The sequence below is a fragment of the Pongo pygmaeus genome, chromosome 6, assembly GCF_028885625.2.
Source record: "Pongo pygmaeus isolate AG05252 chromosome 6, NHGRI_mPonPyg2-v2.0_pri, whole genome shotgun sequence".
NCBI lineage: Eukaryota > Metazoa > Chordata > Mammalia > Primates > Hominidae > Pongo > Pongo pygmaeus.
The window spans coordinates 115,995,325-116,018,118 of NC_072379.2; the positions used below are offsets into that span (position 1 = coordinate 115,995,325).

At 40.2% G+C, this 22,794-nt stretch overlaps 1 protein-coding gene across 1 annotated transcript in view; it reads right to left on the reverse strand.

Moving 5' to 3' along the window:
- The window catches only part of WNT2 (Wnt family member 2), a 45,759-nt gene that overhangs the window by 19,351 nt on the left and 3,614 nt on the right, over positions 1-22,794 (reverse strand). The window contains exons 3-4 of the mRNA XM_054495542.2: positions 18,175-18,452; positions 732-996 (exon numbers count right to left, since the gene is read on the reverse strand). Coding sequence (XP_054351517.1) covers positions 732-996; positions 18,175-18,452 — 543 coding nt within the window. The remainder of the gene's footprint in view (positions 1-731; positions 997-18,174; positions 18,453-22,794) is intronic.

Below are 22,794 nucleotides of genomic sequence, written 5' to 3' on the forward strand. Positions count from 1 at the left end.
TTCTTGCTTTTTATCTTTGGCAATTTCTAAGCATATTGAAAAGAGCAGGGAAGGTGAAGTAGGGCAGATTTCAGAAGAGTCTAAATTTAAAGCCCTGGGACCATTTTCCATAGTCACAGTGGTGGGATTTAATGTATCCTCCTCTCAGCTTCAGGATCACATGAAAGATGCTGGGCTGCTCTCCCTAGTGTGCATAGTTCACTAACTAGAAACCTGCCCAAGCTGAAGAATTTTGCTAATCTGCGTATCTTGACTTTTTGCCCTAGACATCGTGGGGTTTCAGTTTTTCCGGAATCTGTGCACTGTCAATCCATTTCTCCAGTTACTTAGGAGAGCTCTCTGTGCAGTTTCTTTTCTTTTCTTTATTCTTTTTTTGCGATGGAGTTCACTCTGTCACCCAGGCTGGAGTGCACCTCAGCCTCCTGAGTAGCTGGACCACAGATGCGCACCACCATGCCCAGCTAATTTTTTGCATTTTTGGTAGAGATAGAGTGGCCCAGGCTTTTCTTGAACTCCTGAGCTCAAGCAATCTGCCCATCTCAGCCTCCCAAAGTGCTGGGATTACAGGCATGAGCCACTGTGTCCAGCCTTGTGTAGTTTCAATAAGAATGATAAGGATCGTGAGCTTTGAACCTAAAGAGAGCAGGCTGAAAATAAAGAACCTTATTTAAATTGTGGAGTACCAATTGTTGAAAGAATTAGGTGCTATGAAGAAAGTCTTTTGAACTTACCTGCCTCTCGGTCCCTGATACAGTAGTCTGGAGAATTCTCAAAATACACGAGGTCATTTTTTGTTGGCTTCTTAAACCTCTCGTTAGCCACAGTGAAACCTGTGCCATCCTGGTTCATGACCACCTGGATGGCCCCATTGTACTTCCTCCAGAGATAATCGCCTGTTTTCCTGAAGTCGGCCATGGCCAGCCAGCATGTCCTGAGAGTACATGAGCCGCTCACCCCGTGGCACTTGCACTCTTGTTTCAAGAACCGCTTTACAGCCTGCCGAAAAACACAGGGGCAAGTTCAGTGAGGTTCGAGCAGGTGACACATGCTACAACTCTCCTTACCTCCCAGCAGTCCAGAAGTGACTCTCAGGATGCTGGATCCTGGGGCAAGTGACTGGGAGATGTTGAAGCATTGCTTGTCACTTGTTAGCCACATTAGCCACCTGCCCTGACTGCAGCAGGCAGGGGCAGTGGGTGGAGAGGGGAGGGATAGCACCTAACTGTGTACCCCACTGGCTATCAGTATAACAGAAACCTCACTATTTAACAGGGCATGTGGCCAGTTAGAAGAGTGAGGGATTGAATTATTTTCTAAATAAATAGAGCTTTATTATATTAAAAATGTATACTATCCAATTAATGCTGTCCAGTTTAAAATAAAATAATATAAAAATGTATGCTATTATGCAAATTAAATTAACAAAATAACTGCTAAGTCCGAATCCTTCAATAAACCAATCATGGTAATTGTATTACAGCAATCCTATGCTACTGTATTTATTTTGCAGATGACTGAGAAGCAAGGCTGAGAGAGGTGGAAGCACTCGCCCAAAGTTACACAGCCAGGAAAAGACAGAGCCAGGCTGTACTGCAAAGTTAGTTAGTGACCCTGAGGCTGATAGTAACATGGGGAGATTCAGCTTAGATGACAGGGGTGGGTTTGCTCTGATCTTTCTTAGAGAGGAAGCAAAGGAAACTGGGACAAGCTCATCTCGGCTGGCTCCCAATATGGAGACCCCTTTTCTGTGGGTGCGAGGCCTGTGGAGAGGAGAGGGGACAGGTGGGCCTGAAACTTCCAGGGAAGCTTCTGCTTTGTTTTCATGAGCCAGCAGAGCAGCACTTTCCCCAAAGCAATTTGGTGAGAGTTATCCTGCCCTGGCCCATTTTCTCCTTTGCTCACCCAAGTGAAGAGATTATTAGCACCCCTAGTCCTCACAACAACTTTGATCTACTGCTCTTCCCATTTTATAGATGAGGAACCAGGGATGGGGAAGGCAGGTGACTTGCCCAAGCTCAGTAATAGGAATTCACTCCCACTGTCCCCAGGTCAGGCCTTGGCAGTAGGTGTTTTTCCCACTTTACCCCCACCTCCGTTGTGGATGGGCACCCACTACATTTGAAATCTATCCTCCTCAGCACGAGCCAGCCCTGGAAGGCAAGGATGGAGAAGTGAGCAGGAAGCATGTGCTTAGCTTGGCTCTCCCAGTTACAGGGACCTGGGCATCTTTAAAGGATGTCTTAGAATGAACTTCCTCTTCGGAATTACACTGCCCCATGTGCCCCACCCCCATCTTTATATTATGAGTGTTTGGTCGGAGGCTCACAGGATGGCCTGGATGGCAGGCCTCTGCCACAGACACAACCCTGGGAGTGCCATCTGGGCTCCACCACTCTTCCCCATGTGGCTGTCACCTGCCCAGGAGCTGTCCCTCCTAAGATCTTGGAGAGCACCACACAAAACTCACTCCGCATCAAGTACTTAGGAATTAAATATGAATGCTCATTCTTTCAAGTTTATTCTTTTTAAATCTAGGTTATTTAATCATAAGTAATATTCCTAGCTTTAAAAATGACAGGAAATATTACTGCTCCTCCTCTTCTTTCTTTCTTTTTTTTTTTTTGAGACAGAATCTCACCCTGCTGCCCAGGCTGGAGTGCAGTGGTGTGACTGTAGCTCACTGCAGCCTTGAACTCCTGGGCTCAAGCGATCCTCCTGCCTCAGGCTCCTGCATAGCTAGGACTACAGGTGCATGCCACCATGCCCAGCTAATTTTTAAAAATGTTTTGTAGAGATGGGGGTTCTCACTGTGTTGCTGAGGCTGGTCCCTAAGTCTTGAGTTCAAGTAATCTTCCCATCTCAGCCTCCCAAAATGGTGAGGGATTATAGGTGTGAGCCAATGCATCTGGTCTGCCCTCCCTTTCTAGTATTGAATTTCCAGATCGTAAACTTCAAAACTGATATTTTTATATAATTAATTGAAGAATTTGCATATTAATTTAAAATTGGATCTTAAAAATAACATTATAAATCCTTAAAAAAAAGTGGTGGTGACAGGATCATCTGTGCAACCTCCTCCCTTCCTTGCTAACAGTTTTTGTTCAGGTGTTGGGCACCTTTGTGTTACAAAGGACTTCTGACCCCAGACTAGTCTAAATCGCTAATAGTAATTTCACTGTCTTGCCACTAACTTTTTTCCAGCTTGGAGCATGTGCTGATTCAGTTTGGGCCAATCCTATGATAGGAGAAATCTCTTAGGAGTCTTGTAAAAAATGTTTCTTCACTTTATTTTTTATTTATTTATTTTATTTTTGAGACTGTGTCTTGCTCTGTCGCCAGGCTGGAGTGCAGTGGTATGATCTCAGCTCACTGCAACCTCTGCCTCCCTGGTTCAAGCGATTCTCCTGCCTCAGCCTCCCGAGTAGCTGGGACTACAGGCGCGGGTCACCACGCCTGGCTAAGTTTTGTATTTTTAGTAGAGATGGGGTTTCACCATGTTGGCCAGGATGGTCTTGATCTCTTGCCCTTGTGATCCACCTGCCTTGGCCTCCCAAAGTGCTGGGATTACAGGCATGAGCCATCGCACCTGGCCATGTTTCTTCACTCTTTAAAAGAGACACGTGGGCGGGGGGGGAGGGCATGGTGGCTTATGCCTGTAATCCCAGCACTTTGGGAGGCCGAGGCAGGAGGATCACTTGATCCCAGGAGTTCAAGAACAGCCTGTGCAACATAGTGAGACCCTGTTTCTACAAAAAAAGAAAAAACTAGCCGGAGGTGGTGGCAATTGCCTATGGTCTCAGCTACTCGGGAGGCTGAGGTGGGAGGATTGCTTGAGTCTGGTGTTCGAGGCTGCAGTGAGCTATGATTGCATCACTGTACTCTAGCCTGGGTAACAGAGTGAGACCTTGTCTCAAAAATAACATATAATAAAATAAAAGAGGCACATAAAGAGAAATACCTTGTCTCTGTCTCTAGATGCTGGTTTCTGTAGCAGCCTCTCTGCAAACTGAGGGCAGCAATGCCGACAGGCAGCAAGCTGCAGGCACACTTGACAGATGTGAAGATCTGGGTTCTGGGGATGCTGCTGAGCTGCTCGATGAGCCCACTTTGGACCTGCCCTACCGCCAGACTTTTTGTGATCCAAGTTAGTAGACTTTCCTCCTTTTTTTAGTGCCTTTGGGATCTGTTACTTGTAGCAGAAAGTATTTCAACAGGTACCATGGTCACTTCTTGGTTGTGGATTAATGACAGGCTTTATCTGACAATTAACCTGGGAGGAAACTGAGACAGCATCTCTAGTATTGGGCTTGCTCACGTCTCCAGCACCCACTGTTAACGCACAGAGTGTTCAGTACTCAATTGCAGTTTGGGGCTACCTTCATCTCTTCTATGTACTGGGTTTGCAGACTTGAAATTCAAACCCTTAACCTTGAAGTGGACAAAACTGTACTCAATCAGAGAGGCAGAGGGAAGGGGATGTAAGCTGACGCTTTCTGTTTTCAAGAGTAACTGAGGTAAGAGTAAGGATATGAGGGCAAGAAACTCACAATGAGGATTCCTAGTTTAGAACAACTCCAGTATTCAAATGTTATAACATGATAACAATAACAACCATGTATTGAGTGAGTGCTTAACTATGTGCCAGGCTCCACACCAGGTGGTTTACACACATTATCTAATTATCACCATCAGGCAAAGTAAGTTATCATTCCCATTCTATGCTTATGAAAACCAGGGCTCTGCAAGGAAAGGAAAATCCCTGGTCACCCAGCTATTTAGAGGTAGAACAAAGATGTGAATCTCAGATCTGTGCTATTTCTAAAAACACACTTAAAATTCTACTATAAATCACATTGTGATTTTGAATTATGATTTGAATTGTGATTTTGAATTATGCATTCTGTTTCCCTCCATTTTTTTTTTTTTTTTTTTTTTTTGAGACAGAGTCTTGCTCTTGTCGCCCAGGCTGGAGTGCAATGGTGCGATCTCAGCTCACTGCAACCTCCACCTCCTGGGTTCAAGTGATTCTTCTGCCTCAGCCTCCCGAGTAGCTGGAATTACAGGTGCATGCCACCATGCCTCACTATTTTTTTGTATTTTTAGTAGAGACGGGGTTTCTCCATGTTGGTCAGGCTGGTCCTCAAGTGATCCATCCGCCTCGGCCTCCCAAAGTACTAGAATTACAGTCGTGAGCCACCGTGCCTGTCCCCCTCCATTCTTTTGAATAATCAAGAATTGACTTAAAATATTACATACCTGTTATAATAGGGCAGTGGAGGAAGAAGAAGTAGAGAGAGAAATAATGTGGGATTACATTGCATCTTCCAAACTAATCATTAAAAATGTATTAGACAATTCACAGAAGAAATACAAAGTACTAACAAAAGGACAAAAAGGTGTTCACCTTCATTAGTAATTGGAGAAATGCAAACTGAAATAATACACTTTTTTGCCTAGCAAAAATAGTAAAAATGTCAATTTTTTAAATTTTAAGAATAAAAAATAGTAAAATAGTAAAAAGACTGATAATGTTTGGTGTTAGTAAGAGTCCAGGTGAAGAGATGCTTTAACAAACCATTGGTGGGGGAGTATAGTGATCCATCATTTAAATGAAGAGTGTTTTTGCAATACCTGCAAAAATGTTAAATGTACATGTCCTTGACCTGGTGATTCCACTCTGGAAACATCTGCACAAGCTTGGAAGGATACACACCCACATGGATCTTCATGCAGCTATTGCATAATTAGTAACAGCAAAATATGAGGAAAAACCCAAATGACATCAGTAGGAAAATGGCTAAGCAAATTATGGTATATGCTTAATAATGGAATATTATGTGGTCTCTGAACAATGAAGTAGGTCAGTCTTACAGGGAGGAAAGAAAGTCAAGTGATAAAAGCAAAATGCAGAACAATATATGTGGTATCATCCACTTTTTAAAGGCCTGCATATGTGTGTATAGCTGGTGGAAAAAGGGAAAAAAATGTTCTTTTACAATCTGGCTACAGTTTGAGGGATTTCATGGTCTTGAAAGAGGGGGGAAACAAAAAAAGTGAAATTACTCCTTGTAGTAAAATAACAGGAATTTGAGGCTTTCTTCCTCGCAATTGGAGAGGGCAGGTCAGTGGGTGTCACTCCTGGCTACATATTAAAATCACCTGGGGATCATTTCCAGCCTCTCCCCAGACTGGGTGAATCAGAACCTAGGGTGGACGTAAGGCCTGGGCCTCGAAGGTACTTGTGGTTCCTCAGCTGATTGATTCTAATATGCAGTCAGGGTTCAGAATCATCCAGACCCAGGGATGCAGAGGAGAAGGTGAGAAATCCCTGCACCGTGGCAGGAGTCTGGGGCCTATGGAGGGTTACAGCAGTGAAGAATTCCTGTGGCAGAAGCTGGCATTACATTTCTAAGAATGGGGAAATCATTATTCGATTAGAGATTGTTTCCTACCCTATGCCTCCAAGACATCAGAATCTCAAGGAAAATGTGTCACCAGTGACAATCTCTGCTAGTGCTGCTTTGGAGGGAATGAAAGATGGGTGGTGGCCAGTGTCCAACCCAAATACCAATGGATCAATGGATAAGTGGGCCACACCAGGGCAACAGGCTATAGCGGCAGGATACTCCCCCTGGGGTCTTCGGAGGCACTGGGCAAGGAGCTTGGTTGGGGTGGGAGGGTGGTTTCCCATGCACAGCTGCTGAGGGAGGGATTGGAGACATTTTATCTGGATGATAAAAGGATGAGTGACTAAAGTCGAGGACCTCTGTTCTGTAACTATAAGTAAATTTTGATTCTAAAATTTTAAAACAATAAACATCTACATAATATTATTAACTGCACAGCCAAGAACTGTGCCAGGATTGCAGTTCATTATCTCTGATCCAAGATCACAAACCTTTGTATCAATGAAGGATGTTCTTAAAGTGAAGTTGGGTGTTTTCTCATTCTATTTGCTAACAATTGCATTGGCTATCACCTCATGTTTTCCACCCTCACAATTGTTCCACCTGCTCGTCACTTCTCCTCATTTCCTGGGGGCAGCCACAGTCTTCCGTCCTCTTGTGCCAACCAGGACTGGCTCCACAGCTCAGACCTAACGTTATGCCCTGCTAGCCTGGACAAGCTGTATCCTAGATGCCATGTTTTCTCTTTTGATGTATTCCTCCTTTTTGCTGCAGTACAGTGTTGAATAACTCCTTTAAGGTGGAGGCATTTTCTGAATTCTTGCATGTCTGACATGTCTTCAGTTAGCCTTCACACTTGATTAATAGCTTGGCTGGGTATAGAATTCTGGATTTAAAACTTTGAAAGTATATCTCCACAGGCTTTTGGCTTCTAATGTTGCAGATGGGAAGTCTGATATGGGAAGTCTGGTGGATTCTTTGAAAATGGGTTTGTTCTTATTTTCATTTTACTTTGTATTTTTTCCCCTACGAAAGCTCCCAGAATCATTCCCTTATTCTTGGGTTCTGAAATATCACAATATTATTCCCCATTAATCTTGTTCAGCACTCAGCAGGCCCTTTCAATCCTCTCCTCCACATTTTTTTTTTTGAGACAGAGTTTCACTCTTGTTGGCCAGGCTGGAGTGTAATGGCGAGATCTCTGCTCACTGCAACTCCGCTTCCCAGGTTCAAGTGACTCTCCTGCCTCAGCCTCTCAGGTAGCTGGGATTACAGGTGTGCACCACCACTCCTGGCTAATTTTTGTATTTTTAGTAGAGACGGGGTTTCACCATGTTGTCCAGGCTGATCTTGAACTCCTGACCTCAGGTGATCCACCTGCCTCGGCCTCCCAAAGTGCTGGGATTACAGGCGTGAGCCACCGCACCTGGTCATTTTTTTCTTTTTTAATGGCATTCTAATTAGCTGGTTGCCAAATTTTGGAATTGGTCCTCTATGTCACTTATGTTTTCTCTCATCTGTTTTCAATACTTTCTTCCCTATTTCTTGAGGAAGAAATTCCACCAGAGTAACACTCCTGGCTCTTTCCAACCCCTTACTCATGTCTACCCAGAGGAAGATAAGTGATTTGTCCAACTGGTAAGTTTAGAGGAAGGAGTAGGGCTTGTGTGCCTGGGTTCTTTCTCTTTGGGGATCTGGTAGCCTGTGGAAATGAGTTGTGATCAGCTCCTACCATCTAGCATGTAGCTCCCTTGCTGCAGGGGCTCCGAGGGCCAGCCTGTGGCAGGTAAGTCTGCCTGGCTCAGGGTTGGGCTGCTCGGGAGCACTGTGCTTCCAGCCCGCGTCCTCTAGGGCAGCATTTTCTTCAATCACAAAACTGATACTTTTAGTCCATCCATTTATCCATTTTTCAGTTGGTTTCAAACTCAAGTGGAAAAAAGCAGGGGACGTTTATGGACCTCCTTAAACATTTATCTTTTGGGCTTTTTGATGTACTCTCTGAGAGGTTTATTTGGCTTTCTCTTCCAAATTCTTTCTTTTTTCTTTTTCTCTAATCGTCACTTTTTCAAAGCTTCCATTCTTATTTGTGGGTGTCAATATTATGTTTCTGTGAAGAGACTCATTAGGCTATAAAAAAGTTCTTTTATCCTTGAATTACTGCTTTTTCTCCTGGAGTAATTTTCCTGCAATTTATTTGTCTTTTTCTTTCACGCTGCTGTATTGAATCTGATATATGATAATCCTTGGATAGTCTCTTCCTATTTAAGAATGAAGTAGTAAAAAGGCATTTAGGAACTCTGGTTGTAGAGGTGGGGCTTGTGGACCAAAAAATGTTGCTTTCTGGTGAGTTGGCAGGGCAATGACTACTTTTTTGAGATGAGCTCTTGCTGTGTTGCCCAGGCTGGAGTGCAGTGACTATTCATAAGCACCATAATAGGGCACTACAGCCTTGAACTCCTGGGCTTGAGTGATCCTCCTACCTCAGCCTCCCAAATAGTTGGGACTACAGGCAGGTGCCACTGCACCCAGGACACGGGCTCTTATGCTGAAGACTCTTACTCCAGAAAGCCTGAGATGTTAAATGACCGACCTCCCCGGAGTTCTGCTCATGGGTAGAAGGGAGGGGTTGGGGTTCCCTATTCCATCAATGGAATTTTCAGTTATTCCCAATTTTCAGGCCTATCTTTCTCTCCAGGGCTTATTTATATCTGAGGCATTCTCAGGGCTTCTTGCCTCCCATGTTGGCAGTTGCCCCATTTGCTTTTATTCTTCTAGACCGTGGCTTCTCCATCCTTCTTTATGAGCTACAATTTATTCATTTGCTTTCCACTTTCCAGAAATTCATTCAGCTCTTTCATTTCTTTTACTATTCTTCTTATTGTCAATTTAAACCATTTTTTTTCTATTACTACAATTTTAACGAAGTTTGGGAGGAAGAGGGGAAACATTACATGTCTCATTCACATTCTTGAGTCAGTTTGCACTTTGAAATGTTCTGGAAGGAGACAAGGACTGTGAGGGGAGAAAACGGTACCAATTTATGATATACATTTCTGCACTGCTCAAGCTGTTGCTTCTGATACTATGTGCAAGCACTGTTTTTACAATGGGAAGAGAAAGAACTAGAATAAGAATCAATTACAATGACTTGCTGCCTCTTGCTAATGTGGGATACTGAAAGCTTCCTTCAGAATCTCAAGGCCATAGCCCATGACACAGTCACATCCTGGTTTCTATTTTGTCTCTTGAATCTTTCCTGAAAAGTCTCTTGTTCTACTTCCCTCTTCTTTGATTCTTAATGCAGGTCGCTGTGAAGATTCCACTTTCAGCCTTCTTGTATGCTCCTGTTTTCAATTCTCCCAGCCCCCATGGTTCTTAGTATCACCAACTGGCCAGCACAATTCTTAATCAGTCCCCACTCCTCCCCACGTGCCTTAATCCCACCTAAGTTTTACTACGTGGCATCCTGTCAATAAATACTTGTTCATGTGACATAGCTATGCTAAAAAAGTAGTTTTTTTGATGACTTCTAAGGACAGCAGGACTCTTTTGGTGTTTAGCTTCATAGAAACCATTTTTAGCTTAATATATAACTATTCTCAACAAAAACTCTTCAATAGGCTCATAACTGCTTCAGTGCTAAAATCTTAGTAGATTTTTTTATGTGGCCCTTCATTTTTTATTTATTTTGAGCATTTTAAGCCTTTGACCTGCAGAGGCTATTTTCTAATTTTAAAATTTAAGAAACTTCCATTTTTTAGTGTTCTTTTTTTCTTTTAAACAAACTTCTAGATATTAGCATTCTATACCAGACGCAGAAGTCTGTTTAAAAAAAAGAGCTATGGAAGAAGAAAATATGTGCATTGTGTAGGCTGGAACAATTCTATTTTAAATTTCTCTGCTCTAACTTTGTGTTAAGAGTACAATACTGAGGCATCACATTCTTTAAGTTCTTACCATATATCAAACCATGCTAAGCACTTTATATTCACTATTTTTATTTAGTCCACACTACCACATAAAGTATATACTATTATTATCCCATTTTATAGATAAGGATATTGAAACACCCAGGAGTAGAGGAGCTTGCCCTAGATCTCACAGGCAGTAAGTGAGATAACCCAGGCAGGCAGGATATAAGCCAAGCCTGTCTGACACCAAAGTCGACATCACTCTGCTGGTGTTTTTCATATTAGGGTTTGCCAATCTCTGGGGCTCATGTTCTTTGGATTCGGTGAGTTCTATAAGCTTTTACACTTAGTGTTTGCATATCTAATTATAGTCTAAAAGGAATTATATTGCCAGTTATAAAGGCAAACTTCTCCTAAGGAAGTTTTGGTTTCTTAAGTCAGTTCTTCTGAAGACTGAGCCCAAGCAGCCTTTACAGTGTCTTTGTAAAACTTCTTTGCAGAACATGAGAATTTTTTTCTTGTAGGTACCTGCATTTTGCAAAGTTTATGAACCCTGTGTCATGTCATACTGATTTTCTTCCTATCAGAAAGAAGGCAGTCCATTTTATGCTGTGTGAAATATTTGCCAACTTAACAACTTGTCTTAGAAATCCTAGTTAGAATTTATTTTAGGTCCCCATATACTGTGTTTTCACTAAATTATTTAGTTAAACTTGAGCATTTGAAGAAGTGTTAGTACTTCACTTTTTAGTTGGGTATATTCTACAAAGTCACTAATATATTTCTGGTTCTATATCAGTTTTCCTGAGGGAAACTCTCATTGAAAACATATTATTTAATTTTCACCTGCTGGCTTGAAGCCAAGTACATTTATTAACAATTGAATCCTTTTGACAGGTCCACATCTCTAAGACAGAAGTTACTGAAAATTGGGCCAACTCATACCTTTTAAACATACACACTCTGGAACTAAGACAAAAAATTTTTATTAAAAACTGTGCAGCTGATTTGCTTATGCAAACATTTATTAACTTAAATAAGACATTGTGATTTCTTGAGCACTGTCATTCTTTAAAAACAGTGACTGTGGGTGGGCTTAGCTAGAAAATATAAGGTGTGGAATTTACATTTGTAGAATTCAAGAACATTACCGTTGACTAACCATATATATAATAATTCTTATTGACTAGTGAGGCAAGTCTAAAAAACATTTTACACTAATAATAGAACTTTACATGGAACAGTAACAATTTTGTTAAGAGTTATTCCCTATCTTAGGACTTGACTTCTGGTTAGTTTTTGGTTCATATGATAAATAAAGATCTCTAATATCAAGCACATATTATTTTGGGGTCCAACAAGACAGAGGTGAGGCTGGCAGAACTGATCTAACTTTTAAAAATGCTTTTCATTTTATGAACTAAGGAGACCAGTAAGTAAACAAATACCTACTAAGTGAAATTTATGCCCCATAAAGATGCTCAAGATTGTTGAAGGGAGGGTCAGGATGAATAGGAGGTTAAAGCAACGTGGCTCTGCAGTTCAGTATGGCTTTGGCATTTTCTTTCCTATTGATATTCCCTACTTTCTAAGAGTGTGATTTCTTTGTCATCATGCCCCAGTTCTCTTAGGTCAGACCCATTATTTGTTTATTTTTATTTATTTTAAGTAGCATCAAGGGATCAATTTTTTAAAGTCTTGGCCATGCACAGTGGCTCATGCCCGTAATCCTAGCATTTTGGGAGGCCATGACAGGAGGATCACTTGGGCCCAGGAGTTTCAGACCACCCTGGGCAACATAGTAAGACCCTGTCTCTACGAAACATAAAAAAAAAAAAAAAAAAAAGAAAAGAAAAAAAAATTAGTTGAGCACAGTGGCATATGCTTGTGGTCTGAGCTGCTTGGGAGGCTGAGGTGGGAGGATCACTTGAGCCCTGTGCAGTGAGTCATGATTGCACTACTGCACACTCCAGCCTGGGTGACAGGGTGAGACCCTGTCTCAAAAATAATTTTTTTTTTAAAGTCTTTATTAGAATTTAGATTTGCTTGCTTGTAAAGTTTTACTTACATGTAGTACAATATCCACTTCTGTTTACTTTGAGGCACTTTCTGCAGGTGGAACTTAGAAGTATCTGGTCTGTCCCAGTGCCCAGGTAGGCCATGCTCAGGGGCAGGCCCTAGTGCTCCACAGCACTGACCTTCGGTGGTGCTTGTTTGGATAGTGAGTGGAACTAGAAATTTTGGACCCCCTCACCCTCTGAGCTTCTCCATAGAAAATACAGGATGCCAAGTCAAGTTTGAATTTTAGATGATTTCAATGAGCAAATATATTCAATTTATTTGCTGATTCTGGCCACCCTGCTAAACCTCAGTCTCCTCATATGCAAACTGTATAATAATGGTACCTACCCTTGAGGCTTGCTTACCACCTGGTGTATATGCATAAGTATTTCATTTTATATGGCAACCCTAGTTTGGTAACTTGTGCAAGGTTTTGCTCAAGTATTAGAGCCAGTTTTCTGATGCCAGGGCCTTATCCTCCATAATGCCTCAGTCAAGAACTCCTAAACTAAGAGCTCCCAATGAGTAGAGTAGCCAATAATAACATTAACTATCATGTTGAAAATGTAAATATCAACACATTTGCCATATGCTAATTTTTAATATTAATAAACACCCAGAAGCTTACTATATCAGTACTTATATGTATATTTAAGGCTAAAAATAAAATTCAAAGAGATACAAATTTCTCATAATTTTCCTAGTAAATCTATTTTTTTTGATATGGGATCTTGCTATGTTGCCCAAGCTGGTCTCAAACTCCTGAGCTCAAGTGATCCTCCCACCTCAGCCTCCCCAATAGCTGGGATTACAGTTGCATGCCACCTTGCCCAGTTAATTTTTTAAGTCATGAACTCAAACACATTACAGAAAGTTTGAACTTTGATAGCTATCACTCTTTCAAAGTGGACTCTAACAAATGAATGAAAATTAAACAAGTATTTAACTTTCTCTCCCACTGTTCAATGCTTTCCTCTTGCCTTCCCAGTGGCAGCCAAATGTCTCTGCACAGTATTTGAGACTGTCCAGGCTGGGTGCCGTGGCAAGGCCTGTAATCCTAGCACTTTGAGAGGACAAGTTGGGCAGATCCCTTGAGCCCAGGAGTTCAAGACCAGCCTGGGCAACATGGCAAAACCTCATCTCTACCAAAAAACAAACAAACAAACAAGAAACACCCCAGATGAGTCAGGCATGGTGGCATGTGCCTGTAGTCCCGGCTACTGCGACTGAGGTGGGAGGATTGCTTGAGCCCAGGAGGTCCAGGCTGCAGTGAGCCGAGATTGCGCCACCGTACTCCAGCCTGGGTAACAAAGTGAGACCCTGTCTCAAAAAAAAAAAAAAAAAAAAAAAAAAAAAAAAAAAAAAAAAGGACTCTCCAGATTTGGCTGGGACTCAAATTTCGAATTTTCAGCCTCAGTTCCTATTAACTCTCAGTCTTGAACTCCACCCTAGAGTTCTTGTATTCCTCAACTTTATGATACACTTCCTGCTCCAATATCTGTCTTTGTCTTGAAGTCCCTTCATCCTGGAAAGTGCTTTCCCTATCTCAACCATGGGAAATCTTTTATCTCCAGCCCAAACACCCAGTTCTTTTTATGATACAACCATTATCTCCTCAGCTAACTGGCCCTGTGGCTGATTATGTTATTATACCACATAGCATTGCTTGCCTTGCAATTGTATTACTTGACTAAAATTTAGTTTCTTATGGTCAGGGGCTGCTTTGTTTTATTCTTTCCCACCTTGATTTAGTACCAAAACCGATGCCTTTCCCAAAGTAATTCCTTAATAAAATAACTGTTGAACCAAAGTTAGTCCCAAAATACAAGAACAGAGCTCTGAAAGTTGCAGTGCTGTTTGTTGAAATTTTGCGAATCTTCCAAAAAGAAGGCTAAATTGGTTTGGGTGTGCTCACAATGACTGGCAGTTAGGTTTTCAGCACTGAAAACAACTTTTCCTTGTCATTAAAAACCGATACACATTCATTTTAGAAAATGTGTGAAGACACACACAAAGGAAAAAAAAATCATCAGTAAACTACCTTCCAAAGGTATTAGCTGCTGGTTTTTCCCCCGTACATATAGAAATACTGTTTGTTTTCTCAGAAATTCTCAACAAAGGCAATATGGAAATGTAGACAAGGGCACATGGGAGAACAGGAGCAGATGTGAACTCCCAGGATCTAGTACTTCACGATTCTATGACCCTGCTTTAGTCTCTCCATCCCTCTCAGACCCAGTTTCTCATCTGAAAAGTAGAAATATGAATACTATTTTTTATTCCTACAGGGGTTTTGGACATATCAAATTATAAAACATTTGACAGTATTTTGTAAATTAAAAAATACTGTATGCCTGGTTTTATTAGTATGTTAACTGAATAGAAGATGACTCTATAGATAGATGGAGTGATCAGATTGAATCCTAAATAATAATTCCAGCTGGATGGACTTCTGCCTAGCTCTGTTACCGGAGTTACAAATAATCTTAACTTCACAAAAGGGAAAGGAACTTTTATTAAGCATCTATTACATGCCAGGTTCTGTGCTTTCTGCCTTACACTCGTCTTCCCATAGCACCACAAAATGCCCTTTCATACATGAGAAAAACTGAGATTCAATGAGCAAAGCCACTGGTATTGTAAGATTAAAACAAAGGTGCATCTGATTTGAAGTCCCATGTTCTTTTCTATTTTTAAGTTAGAGGCACCTTTTAGGGAAAGTATTTTCATGGAATTCCTCTTATTCTTATGGAAATTCCTACTCTTATAGAAACTTTCAGAGTGATGGAAGGGCAGTAAGATTGGAAACATGAGTTATTTTGATACAGATTCCCTCAGGAACATTTAAAGAAGTTGTGATTATTTCATTATTTCATCTTAGAAGAAACAGTGAACTAACTTTTTGTTTGTTTGTTTGTTTTGTTTTTTTTGAGACAGGGTCTCGTGCTGTCACCCAGGCTGGAATGCTGTGGTGCGATCAAGACTCACTGCAGCCTCAACCTCCCTGGCTCACGTGATCCTCCCACCTCAGCCTCTTGAGTATAGCTGGGAATAGTAGCTGAATAGCTGTGGTAGTAGCACTGCCACACCTGGCTAATTTTTTGTATTTTTCTGTAGAGACAGGGTTTCACCATGTTGCCCAGGCTGGAAGAGTGGACAAATTTAAAAGGTGCTTGTTTGCAAGCTCATCAAAGGAAATAAATGGCAGATATTGACCTTTTGCATGTAATTTACCTAAAACTATCTTAAGATGTAATTTGGAAGTTTTTATAGCATGGCTTCTTTAGACCTAAACAGAGCTGCTGAAGGATGCTATAGAATTTCCTTCTTGATAGAATATTTGTTTTGAACAAGACAGGCTTATCTTTTTAGTACTTATTCCTAGTCCTAATTGGAGGTGGAAAATTAGACTCAATCAAGGATGAGCATTTAAGTAAACATGGAAGAAAAAAATCATTACAAATTCTGCTGAAACTATGATTAAATGATATAGCACAGAGGATCTAAAATGACATTACAGTACAGAGACACATGAGGGTGCTCTAACCAACTGCTATAATAAATAAATCGTTCAAATATTGGGGAAAAATTAAGGCCCGTTGTGAATGGCAGTGATGAATTCTGATTTTTAACATTAGCTAAACAGAACAATCTTAGAATAGATGGTTTAAAAAAAATGAAGTGTATTGCTCTCCCCTACCCCTCCCAGTTTAAAAAGTAGATGTTCATATTGGCCAATTTGGAAAATGCTGAAAAGCACAAAGAAGGAAAAAAAAAGTGGACTGACGTTACCGTCAGCCCTGGGAGGTGGGGGCTTTCTAGAGCCTTAGAGCCAAGCCAGTTGGAGGCTTAGCTCAGGAGGCCTGCCTTCAAACAAGCCCAGCCTGTTCTCATTTTGATTCCACAGACCTTCTGCTAGTACAAAGGGGGAGTAGAGACTGGGGGTCTAATGACCGCAAGAAGAGAATTAGAGACGCATGTTTATCTCAATACATTTACTCTCATTAAAGTTCATATTCACTGACATCATGCATCTCCTTGAAAAAGTCTGCCCACCCACCATTAATTAAAGCCACATTTTAAAAAGTCAGTGTGTGCACTTTTATTCCAATCAAAAGTAGCCTCCTAAGTTTTGCAGAGCAGGCAGGAGAATATCTGAGGCCTGACAGCTGTTCACCTCAACACGGTGAAGAATCATGTGATTTACATTAAAAGTTGTGTTTATTCAGGGCCTAAAATATAATAGCTATGATCTATTGTCTTGAAGAGTTGAAACATTCAATATCTAATGACCTATTTAGTGAAATTAACATTTATTTTGATAAATCAATGTTCTTTTGGATACAATATCTTTTATCTTTTCAAACAGAGAAATCTAACTATATACCCTGTTTGAACAATTAAGCAGCACACTCCTATCAAAGTCACCACACTTTATAACTTATACATGCACTATCAATGTTAGGACAAAGGTCAGTGTAAATTTTTTTTATCCAAATCATTGCACAAACAGTAATTACCAATAGTTGTAGGATTGCACAACCATAGTCTATTTTCTTGGCAGTAGTGACTGTAAGTTCATAAATTCATGAAAATTAGGAATGTTGATTTTTAAAGTTCAAGAAAGGTACTATTTGTAAACAGTTCAGGTCACACTCATGTTATACCATGTGCTAAGCAAGAGTTCTTTCCTTCCAACTTCTTTAAATGAGATTTGCTCTCTCTAGGAGCCTAGTAAAGGGGTTTTCATCCATTCTTTTCTATTATTTTTCCTATTAAAGCCCCCCAGGGACCTTTCAATTTTATGCTGATCTTTCTTTATATATTTTTATGTTGTGTTGATAAAAGACAAATTATGGTTATCTCTTCCTATTGGCAATTAGATTATTCTAGAATAGTTCTGAACAAATATTTGATTCACCCAGCCAGTTAATGCTTTCCACACAAAAGCATCAAGTACAGCATTAAATTCTCTAGTGATTCTGGTCATACCACAGTACCAAAAGACATGGGTCATCAATGGGTCTGAACATTGGCATTGAAATGGTTTAATCCTAGGGTAAAGCACCCCTGGACTACGTGTTGAAAGCTAACTTTCTAGTCCTTTCTACTAACTTCCTTGTGACCTTGAGTACCTTGAAGGCTTCAGTTTCCTCATTTAACAAATGGTGGTTAGAGGGGGTACACTGACTGGAGCCCAGGAAGTTAGTCAGGTCTAGAGGAGAAGGGGTCAGAATACCCTTTGGGGATCATGTCTTCTCCTGGTCCACTTACTTATCCAGCACCAGAAACAACAAGGTGGGGCTTTTATGAGTGAGACTTGGGTCAGGTTCCCAAAGAGGGCATCCCTAAATCTAGAAGAAGCCAACAAACCATGCTTGGTGAGTTGTTTCCATGATACACGTAAGAAAAGATGCTCTGGGTCTTTATATCCCTTAGATATAAGCATCCAGCGTACCATTGCTATGTGGGATGAAGCACTATCCTAACCCACAGATCATATCTTCTGCTTAAATGAAAGTGTCCAGAAAGGCCATAAAGACTTGAATCAACACAATGCCAAACACAATGGGTGGACTCCTTCAACTAGCTGTAGGAAGGAAGGTGGAGTGTGGGTGGGAATATTTCAACCTAGTTGTTGGTATTCTTCAGAACAAACAGCTAATGGCTGGGGGACAGTAGGAAGTTGTGACTACACAGCATTTTATCAGTTCTAGGAAAGTTTAAGATAAGCTCTGCCTAAGTGGTTTACAAAGCATGCAGCCTACAAAATGAGCACCGTTGCATTTCCATACCTTCCTGCCAGCTCTGTTGTTGTGAAGATTCATCAGGGCTCTGGCATCCTTTCCTTTCCTTTCCTTTGCATCCACAAATGCGCGGGCAAATTTGATCCCATAGTCAATGTTATCACTGCAGCCACCCCAATCAAAAATGCCTTTGCTGTCCTTGGCGCTTCCCATCTTCTTTGGATCACAGGAACAGGATTTTACTTCACCTTGGCTACAGGCCCTGGTGATGGCAAATACAACTCCAGCTGAGGAGATGGCATAAACAAAGGCAGATTCCCGACTACCTGAAACAAAAATGCTTTTCTTAAAAGTGGTCCGGTAGCACTATTTCTGAATAACTTTCATATGATAATTGTTTAATACTTGCTCTGTTTCAGACAACCTTTGCCACTAGACAACAAGGTACTGATATTCTTGAAGGGTTCTTTTCTAGAGCCCAGGCTCTTTCTTTAATATGAACCATCTCCATCTAATATAGATTTTTGTCAATTTAGATATCTGTGTGGCAGCTCTTCTTAAATAAGCAGTATCAAAGAAAAAGATGGCCTTGCCCGGCTCCTGGCTTCACATTAGTCTCAAACACAGCCTTGCCCTGTTTCAACAGAGAGCTCTAGATGTCCTAGAAGAGAGGAGCATAGCATCTCTAGGCCTTTTCTTTACAGTCTGAATGCTACAATTCTGTCATTCCACAATATAGTTGGGTACTCATGACACCACAGCTTTCCTCAAAAAATCCTTCCAAACCTCCAGGACTTACTGAAGATACTCATATGCACTTAAATTATTGAGAATGAAATACTGAATTCAAAGAAATCTAGGGACTAATGTGGGAAGAGAATTCTGGCAGTAACCAGCCGCTTGCATTAACACTGGAGAGCTTGGGCTTGGCATTGACTTTCATAAGTAATTGAGAGATTGCTGAAGGCAATATGCAATATCCTTGAGTTACATACTATATGTCTAACTATTAAGTGAATTTACTTTCTTCTGGAACACCTGCACTAATCACTGGTATTGGGTAAAAGACAGTGAAAAGTTTTTCTTTGGTTTTTCTGGAAGGAAACAAATTTACCGCCTATAATTAGACTTGGGCAAGAACCCTTTGGGGTGCTTTCTTAGAATTGTTCTTTATTAGAGCACAGGCTACTTTCACTTACAGGCTGAAAGGTACATATTTCAGTGCAATAACTACATTAAATTATTTTAATAATCTGTAGTAACTCATAACACGGTGTTGTGGTATAATGACAGATATAAGGCTCTTTAGGGTCCGTGTGCACCTCATTTTTCAAGTGGAGCTGTATTTCATTGTTATTAGCATGCCCTTTTATTAATGGTTGCTGTGGCAAATATATTAACAATCAAAATAGAAGCTGGATAACCTAATGCCAATGCAAGGCAGAAAACAGAGAACCATTCGGTGATTCAATATGTCAAGAGGAGTGTGACTTTTTGAACCACACAGCTGGGAGAGCAAACCACCTTTTCGCATTGAAGCCCTGCTTGTTTCCGTTTGTCATTCAGTGTTAAAATTTATTATACATCCCTTGCAATATTTGCTCTGCTAGTCTCATTATTAAAAATCAGGAAAACATATCTACACCATATTAAATGGCACTTACCTCAGCCTTCAGAAAATATTTACCCCCCAAACCTCTAACCATCAAAAAAGGAATCAGTCATGCCCTGTAGTTAGGTAAAATCAATTATATGACTATTCGCCATAGGTAGCAGGTAGTGCTCTCCAGAGGGAAATATGATGGTTACGAGCGCTGTTTTAAAGAGTCCCAGCTTATACTATATAGATCACAGATATTCTAAGTGGAATTGAGATGTTTTGTAAAAGAAGGCGACTAATACATGCTAATGTGACTTAATCTCAGACAGTGGCTTTCAGATAAATAAAACTTTTATTATATCCATTTTACAGTTTAGGAAAATACCTTTTCCATAGTTACCCCATTTATCTTCTAAAGCTTGGTTTGGGATTTAGAAGCCAGCGCCCACGTTTAGAGAGATCACATAGAGGAGGAAATTCCCAAAAGCTTAAGTATGTAGCACTAGTCTTATTTTTTAATGAGAAAGAAGAAAGATTTTATGAGGTGGTCTATTACGGGAAAGGCATGGAAGACGGGGATGATAGTATATCAGGTAACAAGACAGTATTTTGAAAGCAACAAGAGAAATAAATTGTCTAGGTGCAGAATTTACCCTGGTATAACTTGGAAACAATTACATTAACTTGTTGACTGAAAGAAAACAAATCACAATCTGCTTCATTTCAGAAATAATTTCCAAAGCAAAAATATGACTTTTCTAAATATTTGTCATTTATTATTCAAACACATTACTAAATAGCTAGATGTTCCTTTATTTAAATTAAAAATTTAGCACATTGACTGGTTTTTCATTTTACCTCCAGATGGTTTGGTACCGTGTAGATATAGCCCTAAAATGTTTTCAGTTAAGTGTTTAGATGAATCACTAAAATGTTATGTGTGAAGTAGTAGCACATTTCAAGAGCTGGCTTTGTAACAAAACAAATTTTGATCTTGGGCCTCTTCTTAGAAAGATCCTTTTTAAAGCTATCACAAAATGAAACAAAATCCAAATCTAAGTGTCGACATCTATATTTCCTAATGTGTTGCTATTGAAGTTTCTCTAATTTTTGTATGGAGATAAATCAAGCAATGTCTATTAAGTACATAGGCACAGTTTTTATTTAGGGTAGAGAGATTGTTACCTAGGAAGGCAAAACTCTAGAAGCTAGGGTTTCTTGAAGGTTATGGATTGTTCAATTCTCTTTAAAGTATTTGCTTTATAAAAAAATATTTATAAGGATGAGAACTAATTACCTTTGTGTTTTCTAAGGCTAATTCTAGAATTTTGGAGATACATTCTTGCAGGAATATTTTTAGATTTGCTAGTTCTGTCCTTGTTTCTCTGCCTGTGACTGGTAACTGTCTGTTGAATGAGTAAATTACAAATGTTTCTAAAAGTTGTACTGTCTTATTCTGACTCTCTAAAGCCAAACAGGCAAATGTTCTCCATTTCTCTATGACCACGGGACATTTTGGTAATTTTATGTTCTTCTTATAAATGGTCTTGCCCTTTGCCTTTCCTATTCATCTATGAGCATATTTAGGTGTCCACAACTCTAAGATGTAACTTTTTCTCCAAACAACTAATTGTAGAAATCTTTGGATAGCTTCATTGGAATTTCTTGATTATTTCCAGGATAAGCTGCTTTAGGCCAAATTCAGCCCTCCTATAACCAACACAAAATCATCACTGACAGTCACAAGAGTTTGCATAAACATCTGAGAGGGAACCTGGCCTTCTGTGAAGAATGGAAAGAAATTGTGTAGCATGAGTGGTTTAAGTTCTGAGTACTTTGGCAAAGTATTCTGCTTCATCTGAAAAAATTCTGAAGGAAGTACAAGTTAGAATCTCTTATTTACCTGAGGCCTAGACTAATTTAAACTAGTTCTGTTTCCTCCAGTCCTGTCACCCAGGCTGGAGTGCAGTGGCAATATGTTGGCTCACTGCAACCTCCTCCTCCCAGGTTCAAGTGATTTTCATGCCTCAGCCTCCCAAGTAGCTGGGATTAAGGGCATGTACCACCACACCCATGGGGTTTCGCCACATGGGCCAGGCTGGTCTCGAACTCCTAGCCTCAAGTGATCTGCCCACCTCAGTCTCCCAAAGTGCTGGGATTATAGGAGTGAGCCTGGCTGTTACCTCTAGTTCTAACCTCCTTCCTCTCAGCAATTGTACAGCTCTGAAGAAAATAATAGTGTCAAGATTAAGTTACAGTATTTCATAAATGAATCCCCAGCTTTGGTGGATATATTTTCTTTAGGATCACTGGTCAGTATTGCTTCTTTTGATATGTGATCTAAAGGTTTTATTCAAGTATGTAGACATCTTAATAGATCCAGAGATGATCATTTCATAAATGAGATGTACATCTAATTTGAAATCATTGCAAAATGGTTGTAAGCACTTTGAAAAAAAATCCAGATACGTTTTAAACACTGAGAGCCATGCATAATATATCCAAAGATTACTCGTGCTAGATATTTGCAAACTCTGTTTAACAAGGTCCAGTTTCTTTAATTGATTCACTGGCGAGATAATCTAGGTGAAGTCTTAAAATTCCATGAAGCTGAAATTTATTATTAACCTTTCAAAAATTTGCGATGTCATATCGAAACTCCAAAAGGAATGCAGAAGAATATAGTTCTTAAACTAGAGAATAAAATTGCAGAATATCGCAGTAAATTAACTTTAGGGATACTCTAAGAATGAGAGTACTACGCCCTTGGGGGATTTTAGAGACATTCAGTTATGCATTTGGCCTCATAAAACCCTAGGGCTGTGATGATTACATGATAGAAACACCCTCTGTTAAGCATTACCAAGTGTACAGTCCGGATGATTTTCTTAGGAATTGGGGGGGGGGTAGGCAAAAACAAGTATAAAGTTTCCTATTTTTGGGGTTTGCACATAAACTGCTGTGTTTTCAGTCGATTTTCTAATAGCAAATGGACTGTAGTGTTTCCTGGAGAATGCTAATAATGCCAGGTTAGCAGATGGGCATTATTTGAAAATGAAATATGATTT